Genomic DNA, 23,342 nt, shown 5'->3' on the forward strand with positions numbered 1-23,342 from the left:
CACTAACTGTCTGAGCCCTCAGGCACCCTTCAAGGTCATTCTTTACCTGCCAGTATATGAAAGGGATGCCTGTCCATCTTCAAATTTGATTTCGCCTTCATAAAATGATGGATAGGTCTATTTCCAGTGTTATTCGAGTGCACCTTAGCCTGGTGTCCTGTGACAGGCATACAAGGGAGAAATAAGTCATTTGCCCCTAGCGAAAAAAGAGGGGTTTTCGATAACATTCGTCATACATGTTGTCGTTAACAGGCATAATTCAAACCAGTTACTCGCCATATTATGAATATTTATTTTCCTATGAATGGAAAAGACATACTAATGATTAGGGTGTCAGAATACCGATGCTGATGCGGATCAATTAATTCCACAATGGGTGTCTTTGGAAGATATGTCGCATCTTTTGTCCAGAAAAGATCTTGAACAAGGACCTGTACAAAAAGACAAAATGGTTGCAATGTGGTGCTGGAAATTAAACACAGACAGACGGCTCAGATATGTCCTTAGAACCAGAACCGCATTCCTAAAGTAGCATTGAGATGGACCCCAACTGGACAGAGGAAACAAGAGAGGCCAAAACAACCTGGCGAAGAACTGTGACCTCAGAACTGAAGATGGCAAACACAACATGGGGCGAGGCACAACATGCTGCACAGGATAGGTCCAGATGGAAGAAGATAGTCACAGCCTTATGTTCCACAGGGAACGAAGAGGATTAAGTAATGATTAGGACTTAGGAGAGATAAAAATGTGCAGGCACATAGTGGATGACAAAAAAGTATTTTCAGGACACGTGTCTCTCTCTCTTTCTCTTCACATCTCCCCTCTAAACAGTCATTTCGAGTTCACCCCTCAAACCATTATGATTCATGGTGGCAGTGCAGTAAGAAATGAGTTTTTATTTTTTTGATTGACAGCCCATTAAATGAGAAATCATTTAGTGTGAATAGAGGAACCGCTTGCATTCGGTGGAGCAGCTGTCTATCTATGGTCTGTGCATGCGTGCGTGTGTGCGTGCGTGCATGCATGTGTGCGCGTGCGTGTGCGTGCGTGGTGCGTGTGCGTGCATGTGTGGAAATAGCCAGAAAAATGAGTGTATACTGTATATATATACATGTGTGTGTGTGTGTGTGTGTGTGTGTGTGTGTGTGTGTGTGTGTGTGTGTGTGTGTGTGTGTGTGTGTGTGTGTGTGTGTGTGTGTGTATTTTATATATATATATATATATATATATATATATTTTTTTTTTTTTTCTTTTTTTTTCTGAATGTAAAACACTGTATGAATTAATCACTTGAGCCCTATCTCAATAATAGTGAAAATAGCCTACAAGTTCTGAGCTTGTAGATCAGCTATTTTGCCTATACTTTTGAAAATCACCTTAAATCATCACCTTAAAGTTTACCTTACCTTGTCAGAGTACCCTTTGTATACCCGTCTGTCTGTGTCCCTTTTATACCCATATATGGAGATCTCTGTATCTGTCTGTCTATCTGTGTCCCTTGTATGCCCATACTGTATAATATACAGAGATCTCCATACTATGGAGATCTCTGTATCTGTCAGTCCTTGTCCCTTTTATGCCCATATATGGAGATCCCTGATGTCATCAGTATATGCCCGTATGTCCATATATGGCCACATTGGTTGAATCGGCGGTTCTGACACAAAAATGGGCCCGACCCATTGTTTGAGGAACGCTGCTGTAAACTAATAAATGTGACAGAAATGCTGTTCAAAATCCTTTACAGACCAATAAATGTTCCCTGGCATGAATTCCATTTAAACCACTATACCGTTTCCTAACTTAAACCCTGAAAAAAACAGGAGGCACCTCTATTAAAAGGGCACTGTTCATCAAAATAGGATGGGCTGATGCATTAACCCATAGAACCCCTGCTTTAAAAACAACAGATTTTCCCACCATGGAATAAATGCCTTTTTTTTTGCATAGTTGTTCGATCGTTGCACTGTTGTCTGTCCAATTTGTTTGAGTGTTCAATGTTTAATGGACCACAATGTAAACAAGCCTTTGGCTTCTGTGTCTCATCTCCTATCTCATCCATTTGACGTTTTTAACTGCTGTAGGCCTACTGCTGTCACTACCTCTAAAAATGTCTCAAAGCAATACCATCAGTCTAGCTGCATGCGCCATCTAGTGGTTGTTTTGTCACAGTACACAGTACAACAAGTTTCACCTCCGGAACATTGCCCGTCTCCGTCCCTCCCTGACATCTTCCGCTGCCGAAACCCTCATTCATGCCTTCATTTCATCCCGGATAGACTACTGCAACAGCATCCTCCACGGTATCACCGCCAAAACCCTCAATAAACTTCAATATGTACAGAACTCAGCCGCCCGCCTGCTCACTCACACCCGCTCCAGAGACCACATCACACCAGTCCTCCGTGACCTCCACTGGCTCCCGGTCAAACACAGGATAAGCTTCAAAATCCTCATCATCACCTACAAAGCCCTCAACCACCAGGCACCCCAATACATCTCCGACCTCCTTCACAACCACGTCCCCACCCGTTCCCTCAGATCCAGCGATGCCAACCTCCTCAAATTCCCCACCAAAAAAACCAAGCACACCTGGGGTGATAGGGCATTTTCCGTTGCAGCACCCACCCTCTGGAACCCACTCCCACCTCACATCAAAACCGCCCCCACCCTTGCCGTGTTCAAAACCTCCCTCAAAACCCACCTCTTCAGAACTGCTTTTCCCACCTAGCCTGATCTCCTACCACCTTTTCAACTGCCATCCAACTTTTGTTTTATTCCCTGGCCCTCTGCAGCCTTTTTAACTTTTTAACTTTTATTCTCTAGATTCTCTTATTAAAGTTGTTTTGTTTTGTTTTGTTTTTATTTTGCTCTTCTTAGTTCTATGTAAAGCGTCTTTGAGTATTCAGAAAAGCGCTATATAAATCCCAGGTATTATTATTATTATTATTACAACCTAGTGTATAGGCATTAAAGAAATCTATCATTGCCATACCTACTGTACCTCCACCCAGTTTTAATGTCACGTCAGTATGTATGTATACAATTAATAAATACTTTAAATGTAATAGAAATGATTAAAATGATAAAATATGTAAACAGTACATTTTTGTATAGACTACCAAATGAAAAACATAAAAATATAGATAAATTGGAACAATATTGTATTTCTGTCACTCATTACCTTTAACTGTATAGGAATGAAATAACTTGGTGCATGGTATTCCATTGGTTTCCTAATTAGCCTGGTCTGCACCATTTGGTCATCAAATTGCCTTGTTTTCTCATACATAGCCTAAATACACGTATAACCCAAATGATTGATTATGTTGAAGTAATTCTGTCAGTAATTCTGTCATTCTAAAGTGTAACCAGACACAGGAGCTTCTCCTGATCACATGGCTAGGACCCAGCTTCCTAAAAGCAATGATGTGTTCAGACAAAATGTTCCCTTAATATGATCCATTCAATGCCAGGCAACCAGTGACCATGAGCTAGTTTGATCACTGCAATTAGGTTGTGTGTCTTATTAATAATTTTACACTTGGCCATCATCATTTATCACACCATTTTTGTTTTGTTTTTACATAACTGTAGGCATGAGATCTCAGTACATTTTTAAAGAAAAATAACATGCTGTAAAATGCTACAGAGTTGAAGGGCTCAGATCATAATGGTCAGGATATCTTAATTCATAGCCTATACATGTTCCTTATACTGCTCACCACCCCCCTCATAATACTTTCCATGTGTGTTTATATATACTGCTATATTATTATTAATATAATGTACATAACATACATAAATGCAGCATCAAAATCAGTGCCCAATTTGAAGTCAATCGGTCATGCGGTTCTCGAGATATGCGAAGGATACATTCACACTCACACACACACATGCAGAGATTTCACGCAATTATACTAGGATAAATATGTTGCATCATCATAAATTAATGCACCATGTCACATCCAATATTCTGAAATTCTTTATTGGGAATAACCCCTTGAGATGAGCCATCTCATTTTCAAGGGGGTCCGCAAATCACAAAATACACTTCATACATTAAGACAACATATTTAACAGAGAATTCAAACAACATCAACCATACAAAAACAAACAAAAGTACACAGAGCACGTATATGAATCATTGCGTCATAGATTTGTTATAATGATGATTAATCAAAACATGAACAGGTAATCTCAAGGTGAGAGGACAGCACAGTTTTAAACAATTGAAAAGATGTTATTGACCGAATATGAACAGGTAGATTGTTCCAGTCAGAAGGAGCTGTAAACTTAAAGGATGTTTTGGCAACTGATTTAGATACATTTGGAACATCAAAGAAAACCTGTTAACAATGTCTCAGTTGATGTCTAGAAGTGAAAGGTACCATGAACTGTTTCAGATACTGTGGATAATTAAGATGAATACATTTAAAAACTAGAAAAAGTGCTCCTCGGAGCACAGGTCTCCGCCAGGTCAGGTAGGTTATTGTGGGGCAGCAATGTTCAGAATTTGCCAATCAGGATGGAATATGAAAAATCGGACAGAACCATCTTGATCACTTGACTATAGAGATAATGGGTACCGATTTGCATGATTGGACAACATTTGTAGGAGTAATATAAAAAAGAAAAGTGTTGCAAAAATCGGCCTCCTGGTGGTGCTATAATAGGGCAATGTTAAAAGAGTGTTATTTGTTCTTCAACGTAGTGCGAATGTTCGTGCAAAGTGTCACCGCAATCGGACGCTGCGTTCATGATTTGTGGCATTTTGTTCAAAACGGGCCACTCCTGCAAACTTTAGATGTCAATGTTAGCCAATCAGGATGGAATATGACAAATTAAACAGATCCATCTTGATCACATGACTATAGAGATCATGTGTACCGCTTTGCGTGAAATTTGGATACATTCTGAAGGATTAAATCAAAACATTTGTTTTACATAAGTCGGCCTCCTGGTGGCGCTATGAAAGGCAAATGTGACAAAAGCAGGGCACATGTTTTTCCTTGGCCTCTAGGGAGTGTGCGTGCAAAGTTTCACGCAGATCGGTGCAGCTATAGTTCAAAACACAAATCAGCCTTTTATAGCGCCACCATGAGGCTGATTTGAAACATTTCATTGGCATTTATTCCTCAGCCTAGTGGGAATGTGCGTGTGAAATCTCACAGAAATCGCAAGCTGCGTTCATGATCTGAGGCATTTTGTTGAAAACGGAGCAATCCTGCAAACTTTGGAAGCCAACCTTAGCCAATCAGGATAGAATATGGAAAATTGGACAGATCCGTGTTGATCACATGACTATAGAGATACTGTGTACTGAATTGCGTGATGTTTGGATAAAATCTGTAGGAGTACTGTCAAAAAATGTGTTTTGCAAAAAGCGGCCTCCTGGTGGCGCTATAACAGGCCCATGTGAAAAATTTGGGGCAGAGGTTCTGCTCTGGCATCCAGGGAGTGTGTGTGCACAGTTTCTCTGCGATCAAGCCAACGGTGCCAGAGATTAGCTGTACACAGAATGACGGACGGACACACGGACGGACACACGGACGGACGGACGGACGGACGGACAGGGGGTAAAACATACTCTCGCCATGCCTTTCGGCCTGGCGGAGACAATGAACTACAACCAGTGCTGCTGTCTTCTTGATGTGGCAGAAGGGAGATGACAACAAAACATGATACTATTGTAAAATCAGTTAGCTGATAGAGATCTTGTATTGTTTGCGTATGATACGATCAACATCAATCACTCGCTTTTTGTCATGTTGTGCCCGTTGTCAGAGTACCCGTTGTACCCGTTGTACCCAGCTCATCAGTGATTTGGCAAGACCGATATGACGCCAGAGGCATTTACTTTAAGAATCAAATATAAGAGGGGCACACACCCTCAGCTCATACAGTTACACAGACCTCAAAATGACTAACAAAGGACAGAGTGATAAATCGTATGCAGTGTGGATAGTTTTCTTCTTCTTGGGCCTGGGAAGTCTGTTGTCATGGAAGTTTATCATGACAGCAGCAACGTACTTCACCGGTAGCTTGAACGACACGGTCGACGGGACTATGGCGGGAGGGGACATATTACAGAACCTGAGCTCATCAGTGATTGATCAAGAATAATGACGTCAGAGGCATTTACTTTCAGAATGAAATATAAGCGCGGTACACACTCGCCTCTCTGACACAAGTTTCGCAGACCTTAAAATGGCTAACAAGGAACCGACGGATCGCTATCATGCAGTGTGGATCATTTTCTTCACCTTGGGTTTGGGAAGTCTGTTGCCATGGAATTTTTTCATGACAGCAACAGAGTACTTCACCATTAGGTTGAAAGATGTGGACGTGGTCAATGGGACTACAGCGGTAGGGGACACACCGAACGCTTTGGAATCAATCTTCCCCAACGCGATGACACTGTCTGCCATGGTGCCCCTGCTTATTTTCACCTGCATCAACTCCTTCATACACCAGAGGATTCCCCAGAAGCTGCGTATCTCAGGCAGCCTGACGGCCGTCCTGGCGTTCTTCCTGTTGACGGCCGTGCTGGTGAAGGTGGAGATGTCACCGTTAACCTTCTTCTGTCTCACCATTGTCAAAATCATCTGCATCAACTCGTTTGGTGCGATCTTCCAGGGTAGCCTGTTTGGACTGGCAGGGTTGCTACCTGCGTCTTACACCATGCCCATCATGACTGGCCAAGGGCTGGCTGGCATCTTCGCTGCTTTCTCCATGATCTGTGCTCTGGCCACTGGCTCAGACCTGCAGGACAGTGCCTTTGGCTACTTCATCACAGCCTGCGTAGTCATCCTAATGGCAATCTTCTCCTGCCTTGCACTGCCCCAGATGGAATTTTTCCAGTACTACATGGAGAGCAACAGACCCAAGACATCCACTGATGAGGAGGAGGACAAGCAGGACCCGCTAAAGAAAGCGAAGCAGCGACCAGAGGACAATCCAGTTGTTATGGTCAATCTGACTGAAGAGGAGGACAAGCAAATTGTTGTGGTCAGTCTGACTGCAGACAAGGACGACGAGCCAGTTGTGGGCAGTCAGACTAAAGAGGAGAATAAGCCAGTTGTTTCTGTTCTTGCCATCTTCAAACAGATCTGGGTGATTGCCATGTGTGTGTGTTTCATCTTCACCGTTACCATCGCAACATTCCCAGCCATCACAGTGGGTGTCAAGTCCACAGTAGCTGACGTAGATGACGAAGGGTGGGACAAGTACTTCATCCCCGTCTCGTGTTTCCTGCTCTTCAACGTGATGGACACCATTGGAAGGAGCCTGACTGCTGTCTGTATGTGGCCAGGAGAGGACAGTATCTGGCTGCCCATTCTAGTGGGTCTACGTGTGGTCTTTGTACCTCTGTTCATGCTGTGTAATGTGCAGCCCCGTAACTACCTACCTGTGTGGTTTGGCCACGACTTCTGGTACATCCTCTTCATGACCGTCTTCGCGTTCTCCAATGGATACCTGGCCAGCCTATGCATGTGCTTTGGACCCAAGAAGGTCGCACAGCATGAAGCAGAGACAACAGGAGCCATTATGGTCTTCTTCCTGTCTCTGGGACTGGCACTGGGTGCAGCACTATCATTCCCCATCAGAGCCATGATCTAGAACGGGCCTTCGTTTTCTCCCTAGGCTAATGACCCCGTAGCGGATACAGAAACGAAGCAGGGACCCCTGTGTTGCATATTAAACTAGGTCTTGGTCCCTCCATCTTATGTTTTTTTTTAAAGAAAGCCTCCCATTCTATCATACAGCTGGATGGCCTTTGTACTGTGGTCTTGCATAGACCTGTCAAGTCTGTTCTCAGAAACTATTTCTGGCAGATAGGCACATTTTGTGACCAACATCATCACTGAAAAAGCCTGCTCTGCGCCGCTTGAGAATGAGAAGCTCCCGAATATACATGTGTTACTCCAACACATGACAACACTGTTCTGCGTAAAAGCCATGGAAACTCAGAATGGTGAAAGTAGAGCAGTGTGCTCTTCTCCCACAGCAGCTCAGAGAGTGAAGAAGAGATGCTTTCATGACCGAGTACATAACACCTGAAAATTCAGTCACTAATCTTACTACTAGGCCTGTCCCCGACTAAGGATTTGTTTAGTCGAATCTAATTGGCGACTAATTGCCAATAGTCGACTGGCAGTCGACTAATGCAAAAAAAAAAAAATATATATTTCAAAGGGCCAAGTCTACACAGTTTGTTTTGTGTCTCCAGCAGAGTTTCTAGTGTCTCTATCTCTCTCTGGAAGAGGTTGCACATGAACTCTGCAGCCGCACTGAGGCGCTCCAACACAAACAATACCAATACAAAGACGAGGAATAAGAAGAATAAAGTGGAGGTTACGTGTGGTTGCAGGTGTAGACTTGGCCAAAAAACAATTAAAACATTTTTTGGCCCTTTTTTTTTGACTAGATTCGACTAAGAGACACGCAGTCGACTCGGACCCCCCGTGACTAACCAGTCGACTATTCGACTTAGTCGAGGTCAGGCCAGCTTACTACTATAATTGACAAAAGCTCAGAAAGTTCGTCAGGGATTCGCAAGCACAGGATCACTCCACATGCCTCCAAGACCCGCCACAGACTGTTGATCAGAGCTATGGCTGTGATTTAGGCATCTTACCCCACCTCGATCAGTGATTGGACTCTCGGCTTGATTGATTCTCTGATTTGGTTACCATAGCAACCAGATACAGGAAGTCTGACCTCTTTATCACATGACCGAGGTTGGGAGGTTGGGAGGTTGGGACTAGAGGTTAGGGCCGCAAAGCAAAGCAGGGAGGAGAGGAGCCGAGAGGAGAGGAGAGGCCAGAGGGGCCGGACTTCGCATGACGTGTGTGCAGAGTGACTAGGCCAGCGCTGTCTCAGTCTGGACCAACCTCGGATCGGGCCTAAATGTGAGAGCGGCGAAGCGGCCCTGACATCTAATATATATTTATTTAACAATTTATTTTTGCTGATATGTTGGATTCATGTTAATGTGTATTTTCCGATATTTCAATATTTAACAATAACTTGGCAGCCCCCTCCCCCTGCAGTGATTCTGAGGACCCCTAGGGGTTGCGGACCCCCTGTTGAACACCCATCGCATAGACCAGGGGCCTTCAATGTTTGCAGGCCAAGGACCCCTGAGAGGGAGAGACGAAGTGGGGACCCCAAATACATAAGAGTAAAAAAAACTGGTGCATATTAAACTTTTTTTTTAAGCCTTCTGTGCAACTTGGTAAGAGCCTTTCAGAGCTAGCTCTGGACTACTGGGGGGAATTCTTGGCCTGGACTTAAGTATTCGACATGCTAGGCAAAAATGCTTGCAGTTAGGTGTATGCTGATAAAACGATGGTGCGATGCAATGCGTTGTGAGCTTGTAGATCTGCTATTTCCATGATTCTTTTTTTTTCTTTTTTCTGAAAAATATATTTTTTATTCTAATGAAATAATTGTTTTTTTCGCTACCCATAATAATGGGTCCCGATCCATTGTTTAGGAAACACTGGTGTAGATCATATTGATTGGTTTTTCTCCAGTCATTGATTTGAGAAAACAAAACCGGGTCCAATAATGGCATGGCTCCCATGTGGATCTCAGACTTCATGTGGTCAGTCTGAGACGTCAGTTATCTCTGACATATCTATGAAGTATGACTCCATATTTGGGCACGGCTTCAGCCTGATCTGAGCCCCATTAACTTCCATTGTATATTTTTAAATTAAAAGTTAGATATTTTCAAAAACATATGTGAACAAAATGAAAAAAATTATAGAGGTACTCCCTTGGCCTACTGGGAAGAAAGTTGCTGCTGATTGGTCCAGCGGTTTGTAAGATTAGCCCTGGAAAGTCGGACGGACGGACAGACAGACAGACAAAACCATTTAGAGACGGCTTGCCTCCTACAGAGCCACACTGTAAAAATAATAAAAATAATAACTGGCAGGCTTAGCGCTTTTCTTGTAAGATTCGGGCTAGGGAGTTAGGCCTGTGATACCAGCTTCAACCGCAGAGCAAAAGAGGAGATAACTATCTAGCTCAGCGATACTTTTCCTGTGCACGCTGCTAGTAGTAGTGCATGGTAGTTAAAAACTATTTGAGTTTTTAAATGAAAGACCCCTTTCCTTCTTCAGGTAGACACTTCATTGCCATATAAAGGTGAGTCCATCTCTGATTGGACTAGGGTTGTCTAGTTCGATATGATGTAAGAGACATTTCCTTCCTGAAACAAATATAAGCATGGCACATTGCTGATGTAGTGGCAGTTGTCGTTAATATGCTATCCAAAATGATTAACTAAATGTTTAAAAATACGACTAAAATATTATACATCCAGGAGTTACCTATTTGGATTCAGACAAGCCGTTCCCTGTCTGTCCGTCTAGATCTGAGAGAAGGATCCCTAGTTTATCAGCAATAGAAGGAAGAATAGAAGAAAGTAAAGGAATTGCCATGGCTCAGATCCTGCCTATCCGCTTTCAGGAGCACTTGCAGCTCCAAAACCTGGGGATCAATCCGGCAAACATTGGCTTCAGCACCCTGACGATGGAGTCGGACAAGTTCATCTGCATCAGGGAGAAAGTGGGTGAGCAGGCCCAGGTGGTGATCATTGACATGGCCGACCCCAACACGCCCATCCGCAGGCCCATCTCCGCCGATAGCGCCATAATGAATCCCGCCAGCAAAGTCCTTGCACTTAAAGCTGGCAAAAACCTTCAAATCTTCAACATTGAGATGAAGAAGAGGATGAAGGCTCACACCATGACAGATGATGTGACCTTCTGGAAGTGGATCTCCATCAACACAGTGGCACTTGTGACTGACAACACTGTCTACCACTGGAACATGGAAGGCGACTTGCAGCCTATCAAAGTCTTCGACCGCCACTCCAGCCTGGCGGGTTGCCAGATCATCAACTACCGCACGGATGCCAAGCAGAAGTGGCTCCTGCTTGTTGGAATCACGGCCCAACAGAATCGTGTGGTGGGAGCCATGCAGTTGTACTCTGTAGACAGGAAGGTGTTTCAGCACATTGAAGGCCACGCCGCCAGCTTTGCACAGTTTAAGATGGAGGGGAACACAGAAGAGTCGACCCTGTTCTGCTTTGCCGTCAGAGGGCAGGATGGAGGAAAGCTGCACGTCATTGAAGTGGGAACCCCTCCCATTGGCAACCAACCTTTTCCAAAGAAATCTGTGGATGTGTTCTTCCCTCCAGAGGCTCAGAATGACTTCCCAGTAGCCATGCAAATAAGTTCCAAGCAGGGTTTGGTTTTCCTAATCACCAAATATGGCTACATCCACCTGAATGACCTGGAGACAGGAACCTGCATCTACATGAACCGTATTAGCAGCGAGACTATCTTTGTCACTGCGCCGCATGAAGCGACCGCCGGCATCATCGGTGTCAATAGGAAGGGACAGGTGCTGTCAGTGTGTGTGGAGGAGGAGAACATCATACCTTACATCACCAACGTGCTGCAGAACCCAGACCTGGCTCTGCGCATAGCCGTGCACAACAATTTGGCTGGTGCAGAGGAGCTCTTTGCAAGCAAGTTCAACAACCTTTTTGCCAGTGGCAACTACTCTGAAGCAGCCAAAGTGGCTGCCAATGCACCAAAGGGTACCCTCCGTACCCCAGACACTATTTGCCGCTTCCAGAGTGTGCCGGCCCAGCCGGGTCAGACCACTCCTTTGCTGCAGTACTTTGGCATCCTGTTGGACCAGGGTCAGCTCAACAAGTTTGAGTCCCTGGAGCTGTGCCGGCCTGTCCTCCTGCAAGGACGTAAGCAGCTGCTGGAGAAGTGGCTGAAGGAAGAAAAGCTGGAGTGCTCTGAGGAGCTGGGTGACCTTGTGAAGACAGTGGACACCACCTTGGCTCTCAGCGTATACCTGAGGGCTAATGTCCCCAACAAGGTCATCCAGTGCTTTGCTGAGACTTTTCAGTTCCCCAAGATTGTCCTGTATGCTAAGAAAGTGGTCTACACTCCAGACTGGATCTTCCTGCTAAGGAATGTGATGCTGCTTAATCCAGAGCGGGGCCTGCAGTTCGCCCAGATGTTGGTCCAAGACGAGGAGCCACTGGCTGACATCACACAGATTGTGGATGTGTTCACAGAGTACAACTTGATACAGCAGTGTACCTCCTTCCTCCTGGATGCCCTGAAGAATGACAGATCCACAGAGGGCCTACTGCAGACTCGCCTGCTGGAGATGAACCTGATGCATGCCCCTGAGGTTGCTGATGCCATCCTGGGGAACAAGATGTTCACCAACTACAAGCGTGCCCACATCGCCCAGCTGTGTGAGAAGGCTGGTCTCCTGCAGAGGGCGCTTGAGAACTACACTGACCTGTATGACATCAAACGTACCATAGTGCACACACACTTGCTCAACCCTGAGTGGCTGGTGAACTTCTTTGGCACCTTGTCAGTGGAATACTCTCTGGAGTGTCTCAGGGCCATGTTGTCAGCAAACATCCGCCAGAACCTGCAGATCTGTGTCCAGGTGGCCTCCATGTACCACGAGCAGCTTTCCACACAGTCACTGACAGAGCTCTTTGAGTCCTTCAAGAGCTTTGAAGGTATGTTCTACTTCCTGGGCTCCATTGTGAACTTCAGCCAGGACCCAGAGGTCCAATTCAAGTACATCCAGGCAGCCTGCAAGACGGGCCAGATCAAAGAAGTGGAGCGTATCTGTAAGGAGAGCAACTTCTACGACCCAGAGCGCATAAAAAACTTCCTCAAGGAGGCCAAGCTCACCGACCAGCAGCCACTCATCATTGTCTGCGACCGCTTTGACTTTGTCCATGACTTAGTCCTCTACCTCCACCGCAACAACCTGCAGAAGTACATTGAGCTCTATGTGCAGAAAGTGAATCCCAGCCGTCTACCTGTGGTGATTGGAGGTCTGTTTGATGTGGACTGCTCTGAAGATGTGATCAAAAGTCTGATCCTGGGGGTCAGAGGACAGTTCTCCACTGATGAACTGGTGGCTGAGGTGGAGAAGAGGAACAGACTGAATCTTCTCCTGCCCTGGTTGGAGAGTCGTATCCATGAAGGCTGCGAGGAGCCAGCTACCCACAATGCCGTGGCCAAGATCTACATCGACAGCAACAACAACCCAGAGTGCTTCCTCATGGAGAACCCCTATTATAACAGCCGTATGGTGGGCAAATATTGTGAGAAAAGAGACCCTCACCTGGCCTACGTGGCCTACAAGAGAGGACAGTGCGACCAAGAACTCATCAATGTGTGCAATGAGAACTCCCTCTTCAAGAGTCTGTCTCGCTATCTTGTGCACCGCAAGGACCCCGAGCTGTGGGCCACTGTGCTGGTGGAGACCAACCTCTTCAGAAGACCACTAATTGATCAGGTGGTGCAGACAGCTCTGTCGGAGACCCAGGACCCAGAGGAGGTATCAGTCACAGTCAGGGCTTTCATGACCGCAGACCTGCCCAACGAACTCATTGAGCTGCTGGAGAAAATGTTGTTGCACAACTCTGTCTTCAATGATCATAGAAACCTCCAGAACCTGCTGATCCTGACGGCAATCAAAGCCAACCCTACGCACGTGATGCAGTACATCAACAAGCTGGACAACTATGATGCCCCAGACGTTGCCAAAATCGCCATCAACAACCAGCTCTTCGAAGAGGCCCTCGCCATCTTCAAGAAGTTCAACGTTAACACCTCTGCCATGCAAGTGCTGATCAATCATATTGGGAACTTGGATCGGGCATATGAATTTGCAGAACGCTGCAATGAGCCAGCTGTGTGGAGCCAGTTGGCTAAGGCTCAGCTGCAGAAGGGTCTGGTCAAGGAAGCCATTGACTCCTTCTTCAAAGGCAACGACCCCTCTGCATACATGGAGGTGGTACAGGCTGCCGATCAAAACGGTAACTGGGAGGACTTGGTTAAGTTCCTACAGATGGCCCGTAAAAAGGCCCGAGAGTCCTATGTGGACACGGAGCTGATCTTTGCCCTGGCCAAGACCAAACGTCTGGCTGAACTGGAAGAATTCATCAACGGACCCAACAATGGCCACATCCAGCAGGTTGGTGACCGGTGTTATGATGAGAAAATGTATGAGGCAGCAAAATTGCTGTACAGCAATGCTTCCAACTTTGGGCAGCTAGCCTTGACTCTGGTGCACTTGGGCGAGTACCAGGCGGCCGTGGATGGGGCCCGAAAGGCCAACAGCACCCGCACCTGGAAGGAGGTGTGCTTTTCCTGCGTACATGGAAAGGAGTTCAGACTAGCACAGATGTGTGGCCTCCATGTTGTGGTTCATGCCGACGAGTTGGAGGACCTCATCAAATACTACCAGGGCTGTGGCTACTTCAAGGAGCTGATCACCATGTTGGAGGCTGCGCTCGGGCTTGAGCGTGCTCACATGGGCATGTTCACAGAGCTGGCAATTCTCTACTCAAAGTTCAAGCCCCAGAAGATGCGGGAGCACTTGGAGTTCTTCTGGTCCCGCATCAACATTCCCAAGGTGCTGCGGGCAGCTGAGCAGGCCCACCTGTGGGCTGAGCTGGTCTTCCTGTATGACAAGTATGAGGAGTTTGACAATGCCATCATCACCATGATAAACCATCCAACAGACGCGTGGAGGGAGGGACAGTTTAAGGACATAATCACCAAGGTGGCCAACGTGGAGATGTACTATAAAGCAATCCAATTCTATTTGGAGTTAAAGCCTTTGTTACTGAATGACTTGCTCATAGTGCTGTCCCCCAGTCTGGACCACTCCCGTGTCGTCAACATCTTCACCAAGGTGAAACAGCTGCCTCTAGTCAAGCCCTACCTGTGGTCATTACAGAACCACAACAATAAATATATCAATGAAGCACTTAACAACCTGTTCATCGCAGAGGAGGACTATCGGGCACTGAGGACATCAATAGATACCTACGACAACGTTGACAACATTTCGCTGGCCCAACGCTTGGAGAAGCACGAGCTGATTGAGTTCAGGAGAATTTCCGCCTACCTCTTCAAGAGCAGCAACCGCTGGAAGCAGAGCGTGGAGCTCTGCAAGAAGGACAAACTCTACAAGGATGCCATTTTGTACACATCAGAGTCCAAGGACACAGATTTGGCGGAGGAGCTGCTGGCCTGGTTTGTACGGGAGGACAAGAAGGAGTGTTTCGCTGCATGCCTCTTCACCTGCTACGACCTGATGCGGCCTGACGTGGTGCTGGAGATGGCATGGAGGCACAGCATCATGGACTTTTGTATGCCATATTTCATCCAGGTCATGAGGGAGTACCTCTGCAAGGTCGACAAGTTAGAAACCTCAGAGGCCCTAAGGAAAGAGGAGGAGCAGGCTACAAAGACACAGCCGATGGTCTATGGCACGCCCCAGCTGATGCTGGCAGCAGGCCCCAGTGTGCCCATGGCCCCACAGCAGCCCCTCAGCTTTCCTTTGCAGCCCTACAGCTATGCTTTCCAAGCAAGTGCCCAGCTCTCCACCAAGCCAGGCTTCGGTTTTGGCATGTAATGCCGGATTTATACCTGGTTGCGAGCCGTCCTGCGCACCAACAACAGCAGATCTACAAGCTCTGATTTATACTTTTCTGTATAATTCACTGGGGTGTGCCATAGGGGATTTATACTTTTCAGTATAAATCACCGTTAAAGGCCACATTATATAGGCTGGAGAATCCGTCCATCTATCCCACAGTCCTTCACCAGCCCATCATTATATTCTACTGTATGCACCCTTCCAACAAAAAGTTTTATTTTATTTATTCTAACTTTTTTTTTCTTTTGAAACTGTCATGAAGGACTCTTAGAATTTTATTTCTCTTTCTCAAAAGATATTTAAGCAGATAGTCACAAGTAATTTTACTGTGTGGCTCTGAAGAGGCTAACCATCCATCCATAAATCCATCCAGAAGTCTCTCTGTGTCTGTCGAATCTGAGCGAATCCCACAAACTGACAGACTGATCAGCACCATATCTCTTCTGCGTACTGGCACTATGAGAAATATGGAGGGTCCATCAGCACAACTGTCTGGATCAAATATGGTCATTAAACTCTGAAGTCACAGCACAATGCCTGATTGCCTGAGTAGGTACGTATAAGATGTTCATTCTGCATCACCCGTAGAGATGTGAGTCTTTGATTTGATTTGATTACGATTCAACTGCTTGATTCAACAATTTGATTCTACGATGCTTCACAATTTTTGTCATGAATTCACAAAATGTGAAAAATATTCACACGTACAAATGCATGCATAAATCCACCTCGGCTCGCAGACATGCACACATTGTAGTTAAACTTTTTTTCCTTTCATTTGTTAATAAGCATTCAACCTTTTAAGAAGTTTAGTATCTGACAGAGTTGCACCTTGGTTTACACAGGAACTTTCAGCTTTGTTCAAAGAATAGGCATCATTGGCTCTCCTTTAGGAAGCTCCAAATTAGATGTAGCTCCTACACTCAATCCCAAAAGTCTTTTGGAACGGAGTTAATGTAAATAAAAAAGAAAAACAACTATTGTAGAATATTTGTCTTGCTTTTAACAGGCACTTCTAAGTTGCAGGTCATTTATTTGTGGAGAAATGTAAATGTAAATCCTTCTATAAATGTGTGTGTGTGTGTGTGTGTGTGTGTGTGTGTGTGTGTCACGGTGTCACGGTTGTAACTTGAAAGGCGTCCGACCATGATTTTGCCATGAAAAGGGTCTATTGTGGTAAACAATAAAAAGAAGAAAATCAAAAAACTTCTTAAATTAAAACTATTTTCAAAATGTCTGGCTCAGCACATGCAGCAATCATTGTTGGCTGACTGCAGCAGCAGGTGAATGTGCTCAACAAGAGCACTCAGACTCAGTAAGAGTACAAGGAGCCACGAACGCCATAAAACGATCTGAATATGGCTAAGCAGTAACATTAAACATGTTATAATAAACAATAATAATAAACTAATCCCACTCCTTTGGGGTATCTTTGTCACATGCCCAAACTATGACATCATGTCATCAGTCATATGTAATGTATCTATGATGTACAGTATGACTCCATATGGGCATTGTTCCAGTTCAAAATAATAAAAAAAAAAAACTATAAACATACTGAATATGTGAAGGCGCTTCCTTTGCTTAGTAGCAGCACACACAAGAAATGTGTTGCCGATCGTTCGAGCAGTTTCCAAGTTTAATTGTTTCATTGTCATTGCTTCGATTTGTTTGTGTATTTAAACCCTGTTGAGTCAGGTACAACTTGTGTCTCTCACCAGTTAGTGTTCGACATTAGGTTTTTGAAGGTACTTTGTAACTGTGTGACTTTAGCTTATTTTAGAAATAACTGTGTTGTTTTTTGGCTTTTTGTGATATCTTGTGGGCTTTTTAGATTTTTCTGTTCAGTTTTTGTGTTTCAATACATTTAGATTTTCCTCATGCATCTGAAGCGTCCACCCCTGTTTGTATTTTGAGGGTTCCAAATCCTCACAGATTGATTTAGCTATGTTTTTATTGACCAAAAAATGCATATACATAACAAGTAAGACAAAAACAAAATCATTGAGAGCTTGTTTCCATTGTGGTCCTTTATATTTGTGGTTGTGGTTTCAACCAATCAGCTTGGAAGAGTTTGGGGATCTCCATATATGGGCATAAAGGGGACAGACACACACATATATAGATGACATCATCATGCAATGACATCACAATATCGTATTTACAATCGTGTATGTATAAAATCTAATGTTTTGTCAGAAAATTACAATACATAATTAATACTTCATGCACTTTCACACAAGCCGACGAATGTAATAAAATATAAATAATAAATGTAAACTGTGTATCAACGTCCCCTGAGAATTAGTTGCCAACACTGTACAATGGCGTCGTTAACACCGACAGACCCTGGTTTAGGTCCTGGTGCAGCCGAGTCCATAGTGCCAGCTTCCATGTTTTCTCCAGACCATGTGAATGACACATCCATTGGAGAAATATTTGAGGATGGCGAGTGTACCAAAACCGAATACACTGCTGATCGTTTAGACTACAGTAATAAGCTGGTTATGGTCAGCCCAACAGAGAAACAGTATGACTTGCTATTACGGCAACTAAGGGATCGGATGGATGAAGGATGCGGGGAGACAATCTATGTCGTGGGAGTGGGCTCAGATGGTGGTGACTACGGCCTTGACAATAAGAACATGGAGGCTTCGGTGGCCACGGTGCGCTCGCTCTGTGAGCAGATCGAGGCCGACCTGATCCTCCTGAGGGAACGGACAGACAGCGGGGGATGGGTACGAGACTACCTGATCCGTCAGCGAGTGGGCAAACAGGACTTCCTGGAAGTCAGGGTAGCGGCGGTGGGGAATGTGGACGCCGGTAAGAGCACACTCCTGGGGGTGTTGACCCATGGCGAGCTGGACAATAGCAGGGGCTTCGCCCGCCAGAAGCTCTTCAGACACAAACATGAAATGGAGAGTGGCAGGACCAGCAGTGTGGGCATGGACATCCTAGGCTTTGACCAAGAGGGACAGGTGGTGAATAAGATGGACAGCCACGGGGGCAACTCGGACTGGACAAAGATCTGCGAGAAGTCATCCAAGGTCATCACCTTCATCGACCTCGCTGGCCACAACAAATACCTCAAGACCACCATCTTTGGCATGACGGGGCACATGCCTGACTTCTGTATGCTTGTTGTTGGCAGTAATGCTGGCATTGTTGGCATGACCAAAGAGCATCTAGGCCTGGCGCTTGCCCTCAACGTGCCTGTGTTTGTAGTGGTCACTAAGATAGACATGTGTCCAGCCAACATCCTAAAAGAGACGCTGAAGTTAATACAGAGGTTATTAAAGTCGCCAGGCTGCAGAAAAATCCCTGTGCTCGTCCAGAACAAGGATGACGTCATCGTCACAGCCTCCAACTTCAGCTCCGAGAGGATGTGTCCAATCTTCCAGATCTCCAATGTTACGGGGGAGAACGTGGACCTGTTGAAGATGTTCCTCAATCTGCTCTCCCCCAGGATCTCCTACAGCGATGAGAAACCTGCCGAGTTCCAGATCGACGACACGTACTCGGTTCCAGGTGTGGGCACAGTAGTCTCAGGGATCGTGTTGTGTGGGCTGATTCGCCTCAACGATACACTGCTGTTAGGCCCAGACTGGAACGGCACCTTCAACTCCACTGTTGTGAAATCCATCCACCGCAAGAGGATGACCGTTACAGAGATCCGTGGAGGTCAAACGGCCTCCTTCGTTCTCAAAAAGACCGACCGTTCATCCATAAGGAAAGGCATGGTTTTGATCTCCCCCAAGCTAACTCCAGAGGCCACCTGGGAGTTTGAGGCTGAGGTCCTAGTCCTTCACCACCCCACCACGATATGTCCAAGATACCAGGCTATGGTCCACTGCGGCGGCATCAGGCAGACGGCGGCCATCCTGTCAATGAGCAAAGACTGTCTACGGACAGGAGACAAGGCCACCGTCCGTTTACGCTTCGTCAAGACCCCCGAGTATCTTCACTGTGGAAAAAGGCTGGTGTTCAGGGACGGTCGTACAAAAGCTGTTGGCACCATCACCAAGTTGCTCCTGGGGAGCAGCATTCCGGCAGCAGCAAAGAATCGGCAAGCCAAGATGCAGAGCAACAAGGAGGCCTCTACGGAAGGCACTGCAGCCAATGAGGAGTCTGGCTACTGGAGGAGGTATAGATCAAGAAGGCGTAGAAATAGAGGAGCCCAGTGGGACAGCGAGAAAGCCCTAAATGCTGCTCACAGCTCCACAGCTTTAGATGCAGAAGGAGACGGCACTCCCCTTTCTGGATCAGGGCCCACATGTAAATCTTGAAAGCGCTTGCCGCCGTACTTAACGGACAACTTAAGCGGACAACTTAAGCGGACAACTTAAGCGGACAACTTAAACACAGCGGGCTGTCGTGTTAAGTTGGCCGTGTGTCAGACAAGTTGACTACGTCTCAGAGCATAATTATTTGAATGATTTTTGAAGGTTTTAAAGAAAAAATGCCATGGCATTTTTTTACAATATATTTTTTTATATTAATGTTATATTTTCATTACAATCTTATTTAAATTGATATATAACCACTTGTAATACCTGTAATAACCTTGCAGTAAAAAATAATAATAACCTATCGCCCCAAAATCCCACAATGAGAAAACTTTTTTTTCTCCCTCGACAAATTGATACAAAAGAAAGACTTTCACTTAACAGCCAGCCACATTTGCAGGAAATAAAACATCATGAAGGACCTGTCTGAAAAAGCTAGATTGATTAATAAAGTAGTGAAGATTAATGCATTTTAATTAAATGAATTGAGATTGAGATGTGACAACCACAGTTAGTTTCCTGTCCATGGATTTTTGTGGAAATAATTCTCATCACTCAAAACGTCACATGCTACCAGTGGTGGACACAGTATACATTTGCTTGAGTACTGTAGGCCTACTTAAGTGCATTTTTTGAGTATCTTAATTTACTCGAGTTTTTTGTTTTTTTGTGGGGGGCGGATACTTCACTCACTCCACTACATTTCAAAGACAAACAATTGTGCTTTCGATTTCCTCTGAAAGGGACATTATAAATTATCAGAAACCCGCCTACGAGTGACATCATCGAGCTAATAGCAACTGCAGGCTTTCTATTCCTGGAAAGTTAGCACGCTATAATGAAAGCCATTGTTCTCGCATTCATAAAAATACAAATAAAATCTGTGCAAAAAAATTATAATCTTGTTTGAAAAGAAAAATCTGCCTAACGATGATGTCGTAGGCGGGTTTCTGAACTGTCCACAGCCCTCCTCTGAGACACAGATTGAACAGACAAAAATGGAACCATAATATTATAAGCATTACTGAGGACCAATTATATGCAGTGGAAAATGGGTGAAGTCGTCCTTTAAGCCCTATTTCAAATAGTGAAAAAAGCAGATGTGAGCTAGTAGATCTGTTATTTTCAATATTGGCATATAGATGTTTTGGGGAAAATGTCAATACGGCAATATTGCAATTTGTACTTTGTACAAAAGAAAATGTACTACTTTGTAATTTGTAGCTACTTTTTAATACTTACTTTATCTACTGTACTATAGTTGGTAGTCCTCACTAATTCTCATTATAAGATCACCATTTCTGTCTACTCTGTCTCTGAGGAAGGGCTGTATAAAATGAAAGTGAAATACGGTATACGCTATATCAAAAAGTGTAAAGCATATGTGAAAGAAAAAAACAATGGTGTAATGGCAGGCACAAGGAATTCCAGTCCAGACCCACACTGTAAATAAAAAAAAAGGGATGACTGGGGCAGCAGGAACCCCTGGGGATAGAGAAAGCTTGTTGCTGCCATTGCTGATTTGCTGAAGATGAGCCACTCAGACAATAATTAACCACATCATTATTGCTTCTATTCTATTACAGCTTTGATGCCAAGAGACCTGCTGTAGTTAAGGTAAAAAAAAAAACATTCACTTGTCCAGTTTGGCCCAGCCTATCCCTCTGTTGATTGTCAGTTGATTCACCTGTGTCTGTAGTCCCTGTGTCTATTTACTCCCCTGTGTAGTCAATTTTGTGGTAGTTCATCATTCTGTGTCATGTTGAGTATTCAGAAGAATTGAGCACCTATTCTTGGGCTGCTCGATGAGATGAAGTGAGTGAGCACAGTGCTGTGCTGCCCCCCCGGTGTCATACCTGTTGTATGACTTTGTATTGTGGTCGATTGTGATGCTGTTCGTTTTGCCCTCTGGGTGTATGCCGCCATCAGCCTTATGTTTTTGTGTGTCGTTTGGTTATGTTGTGTATGATGTTGGTTTGTTATGTATGCCTTTGGTTTGTTTCTTGTTTCTTGTTCTTTGTTTTTATACTTTGTTTTGTGGTATTTCTTTCATCTGTTAAAATCCTGTTTTTATTATTCATTGAAAAATACCTTATGTGAGAAAAAAACTGCAATAAATAGATGCCATCAGTGACATCTACACCAGCAGGTGCAGGAAAAAGGCTACGAGCATCATGAACGATGCCACAGTCTGTTTGACCCCCCCTCCATTCGGGCTGTGTAGTATTAAGGCCAGAACCACCAGGCTAAAGAATAGCTTCTTCCCTGTAGCTGTGAGAGTTATGAACTCTAGACCTTGAACTGTGATCATTGCACTAGTGATCTGATCAGTTTTTTTTATGTTTTTTAATATACTGTTGTTCCTATTGCATTGTTTTAGTGGGCAAGTGCAATTTTAGTGGGCAAGTGCAATTGTTTTATTTGCACTATACTGTAGGTTTTATTAGAGGTTTTTATGTTGTGTTTAGGTGTGATTTATTCTGCCATGACCAGGACCTAGGTAACAAATTGTTGTTCTGTACCTGTATGGAATGACAATAAAACTCCTTGAAACACAGCTGCAGGCTGCAGCTACTAAAATTGATAATGGATATAGAGTCGCTTTTATTACCTAAAGACTTTTACCCATTGTGTCCTACTGTATTTCTGCATAATTTCTTTTTTCTGTTTTTGCTTTTAATGTTTTCATATTTTTCTGCTCTCCTACTGTATGATGTATTTTATATATGTGAAGCACTTTGTAACGTTGTTTCGAAAGGTGCTACATAAATAAAGCTTTAATATTATTATTATTATGTGTTAGATGTAGGTGTGTCGATTTTTTAACCATTAAACCAAAAAAATATAATGGGCTATAATGAGATGACCAAAATAGTGACCCCAGTTTATTAACAAGACCTTAGCCTGGGTAGTGGGTACACCCTGGTGAACTTTCCAGTGGTGGAGCCTAGGGTGTGCAGCAGGTGTGGGTATCTAATGACCTACACCATACTGTTAGCAGCCACCCTTGCCTGAACCCAATGAACCCCATATCGACTGTTGAAAGCAGGTGATCAGGGACACGGTTGCCTCTATCACCTCACCTCTGTCACCGGTCCGCAGCACCTACGCCAGCATTAGAGAAAGTGGCAGCTGCCAGGGGGCACTAGAGTGGGAACATGATACATGGAAAGATATAAGATATCAGGCATGGGGTTCGAGTGACACCAGCAAGCTTCATAATGCAGAAATGATGGTTGTGAGGGCAACAAACTGAAGTGGTAGAACATTTTGTTTATTAGTTTGTTAGTTAGGATGCCCATTATCTGTGCCCTAAAGCATGGGTCTTCAACAGGGGGGGGGGGTCCTCAATGTTACTACAGGGGGGCAGCCAAATCTTTGTGCGATAATAAGAACTTATTTTTTTACATTAACCACTTGAACCCTATAGCATCTCTATTCTGGGTCGTGCTGTGACACATTGTACAGAGCCAAAAGTCAAGTTCCCTAAGTATTGAGGGTTTTATGTGACATTAACCTGAATCC

General features: G+C 44.6%; 3 protein-coding genes across 3 annotated transcripts; all 3 read left to right on the plus strand.

Annotated features, from left to right (window-relative positions):
- Positions 1-6,213: 6,213 nt before the first annotated feature.
- On the plus strand, positions 6,214-7,626 carry LOC308104300 (equilibrative nucleoside transporter 1-like; the record flags this gene model as incomplete). The annotated part of the gene is made up of 2 exons (XM_080454698.1): positions 6,214-6,966; positions 7,063-7,626. 2 exons carry the CDS (start codon positions 6,214-6,216, stop codon positions 7,624-7,626), a joined length of 1,317 nt encoding a protein of 438 aa, XP_080310824.1.
- A 2,817-nt stretch (positions 7,627-10,443) lies between these two features.
- On the plus strand, positions 10,444-15,507 carry LOC308104960 (clathrin heavy chain 1-like; the record flags this gene model as incomplete). Its single annotated transcript, XM_080455598.1, has 1 exon — positions 10,444-15,507. The coding sequence occupies exon 1, from the start codon at positions 10,459-10,461 to the stop codon at positions 15,505-15,507; it is 5,049 nt and encodes a 1,682-aa protein (XP_080311724.1). The 5' UTR covers positions 10,444-10,458.
- Positions 15,508-17,855: 2,348 nt separating this feature from the next.
- On the plus strand, positions 17,856-19,817 carry LOC308104961 (GTP-binding protein 1-like; the record flags this gene model as incomplete). Its single annotated transcript, XM_080455599.1, has 1 exon — positions 17,856-19,817. The coding sequence occupies one exon, from the start codon at positions 17,856-17,858 to the stop codon at positions 19,815-19,817; it is 1,962 nt and encodes a 653-aa protein (XP_080311725.1).
- Positions 19,818-23,342: the final 3,525 nt, after the last annotated feature.

This window comes from Gymnoscopelus braueri, assembly GCF_963280865.1.
Source record: "Gymnoscopelus braueri genome assembly, chromosome: 17".
Classification (NCBI taxonomy): Eukaryota; Metazoa; Chordata; class Actinopteri; order Myctophiformes; family Myctophidae; genus Gymnoscopelus; species Gymnoscopelus braueri.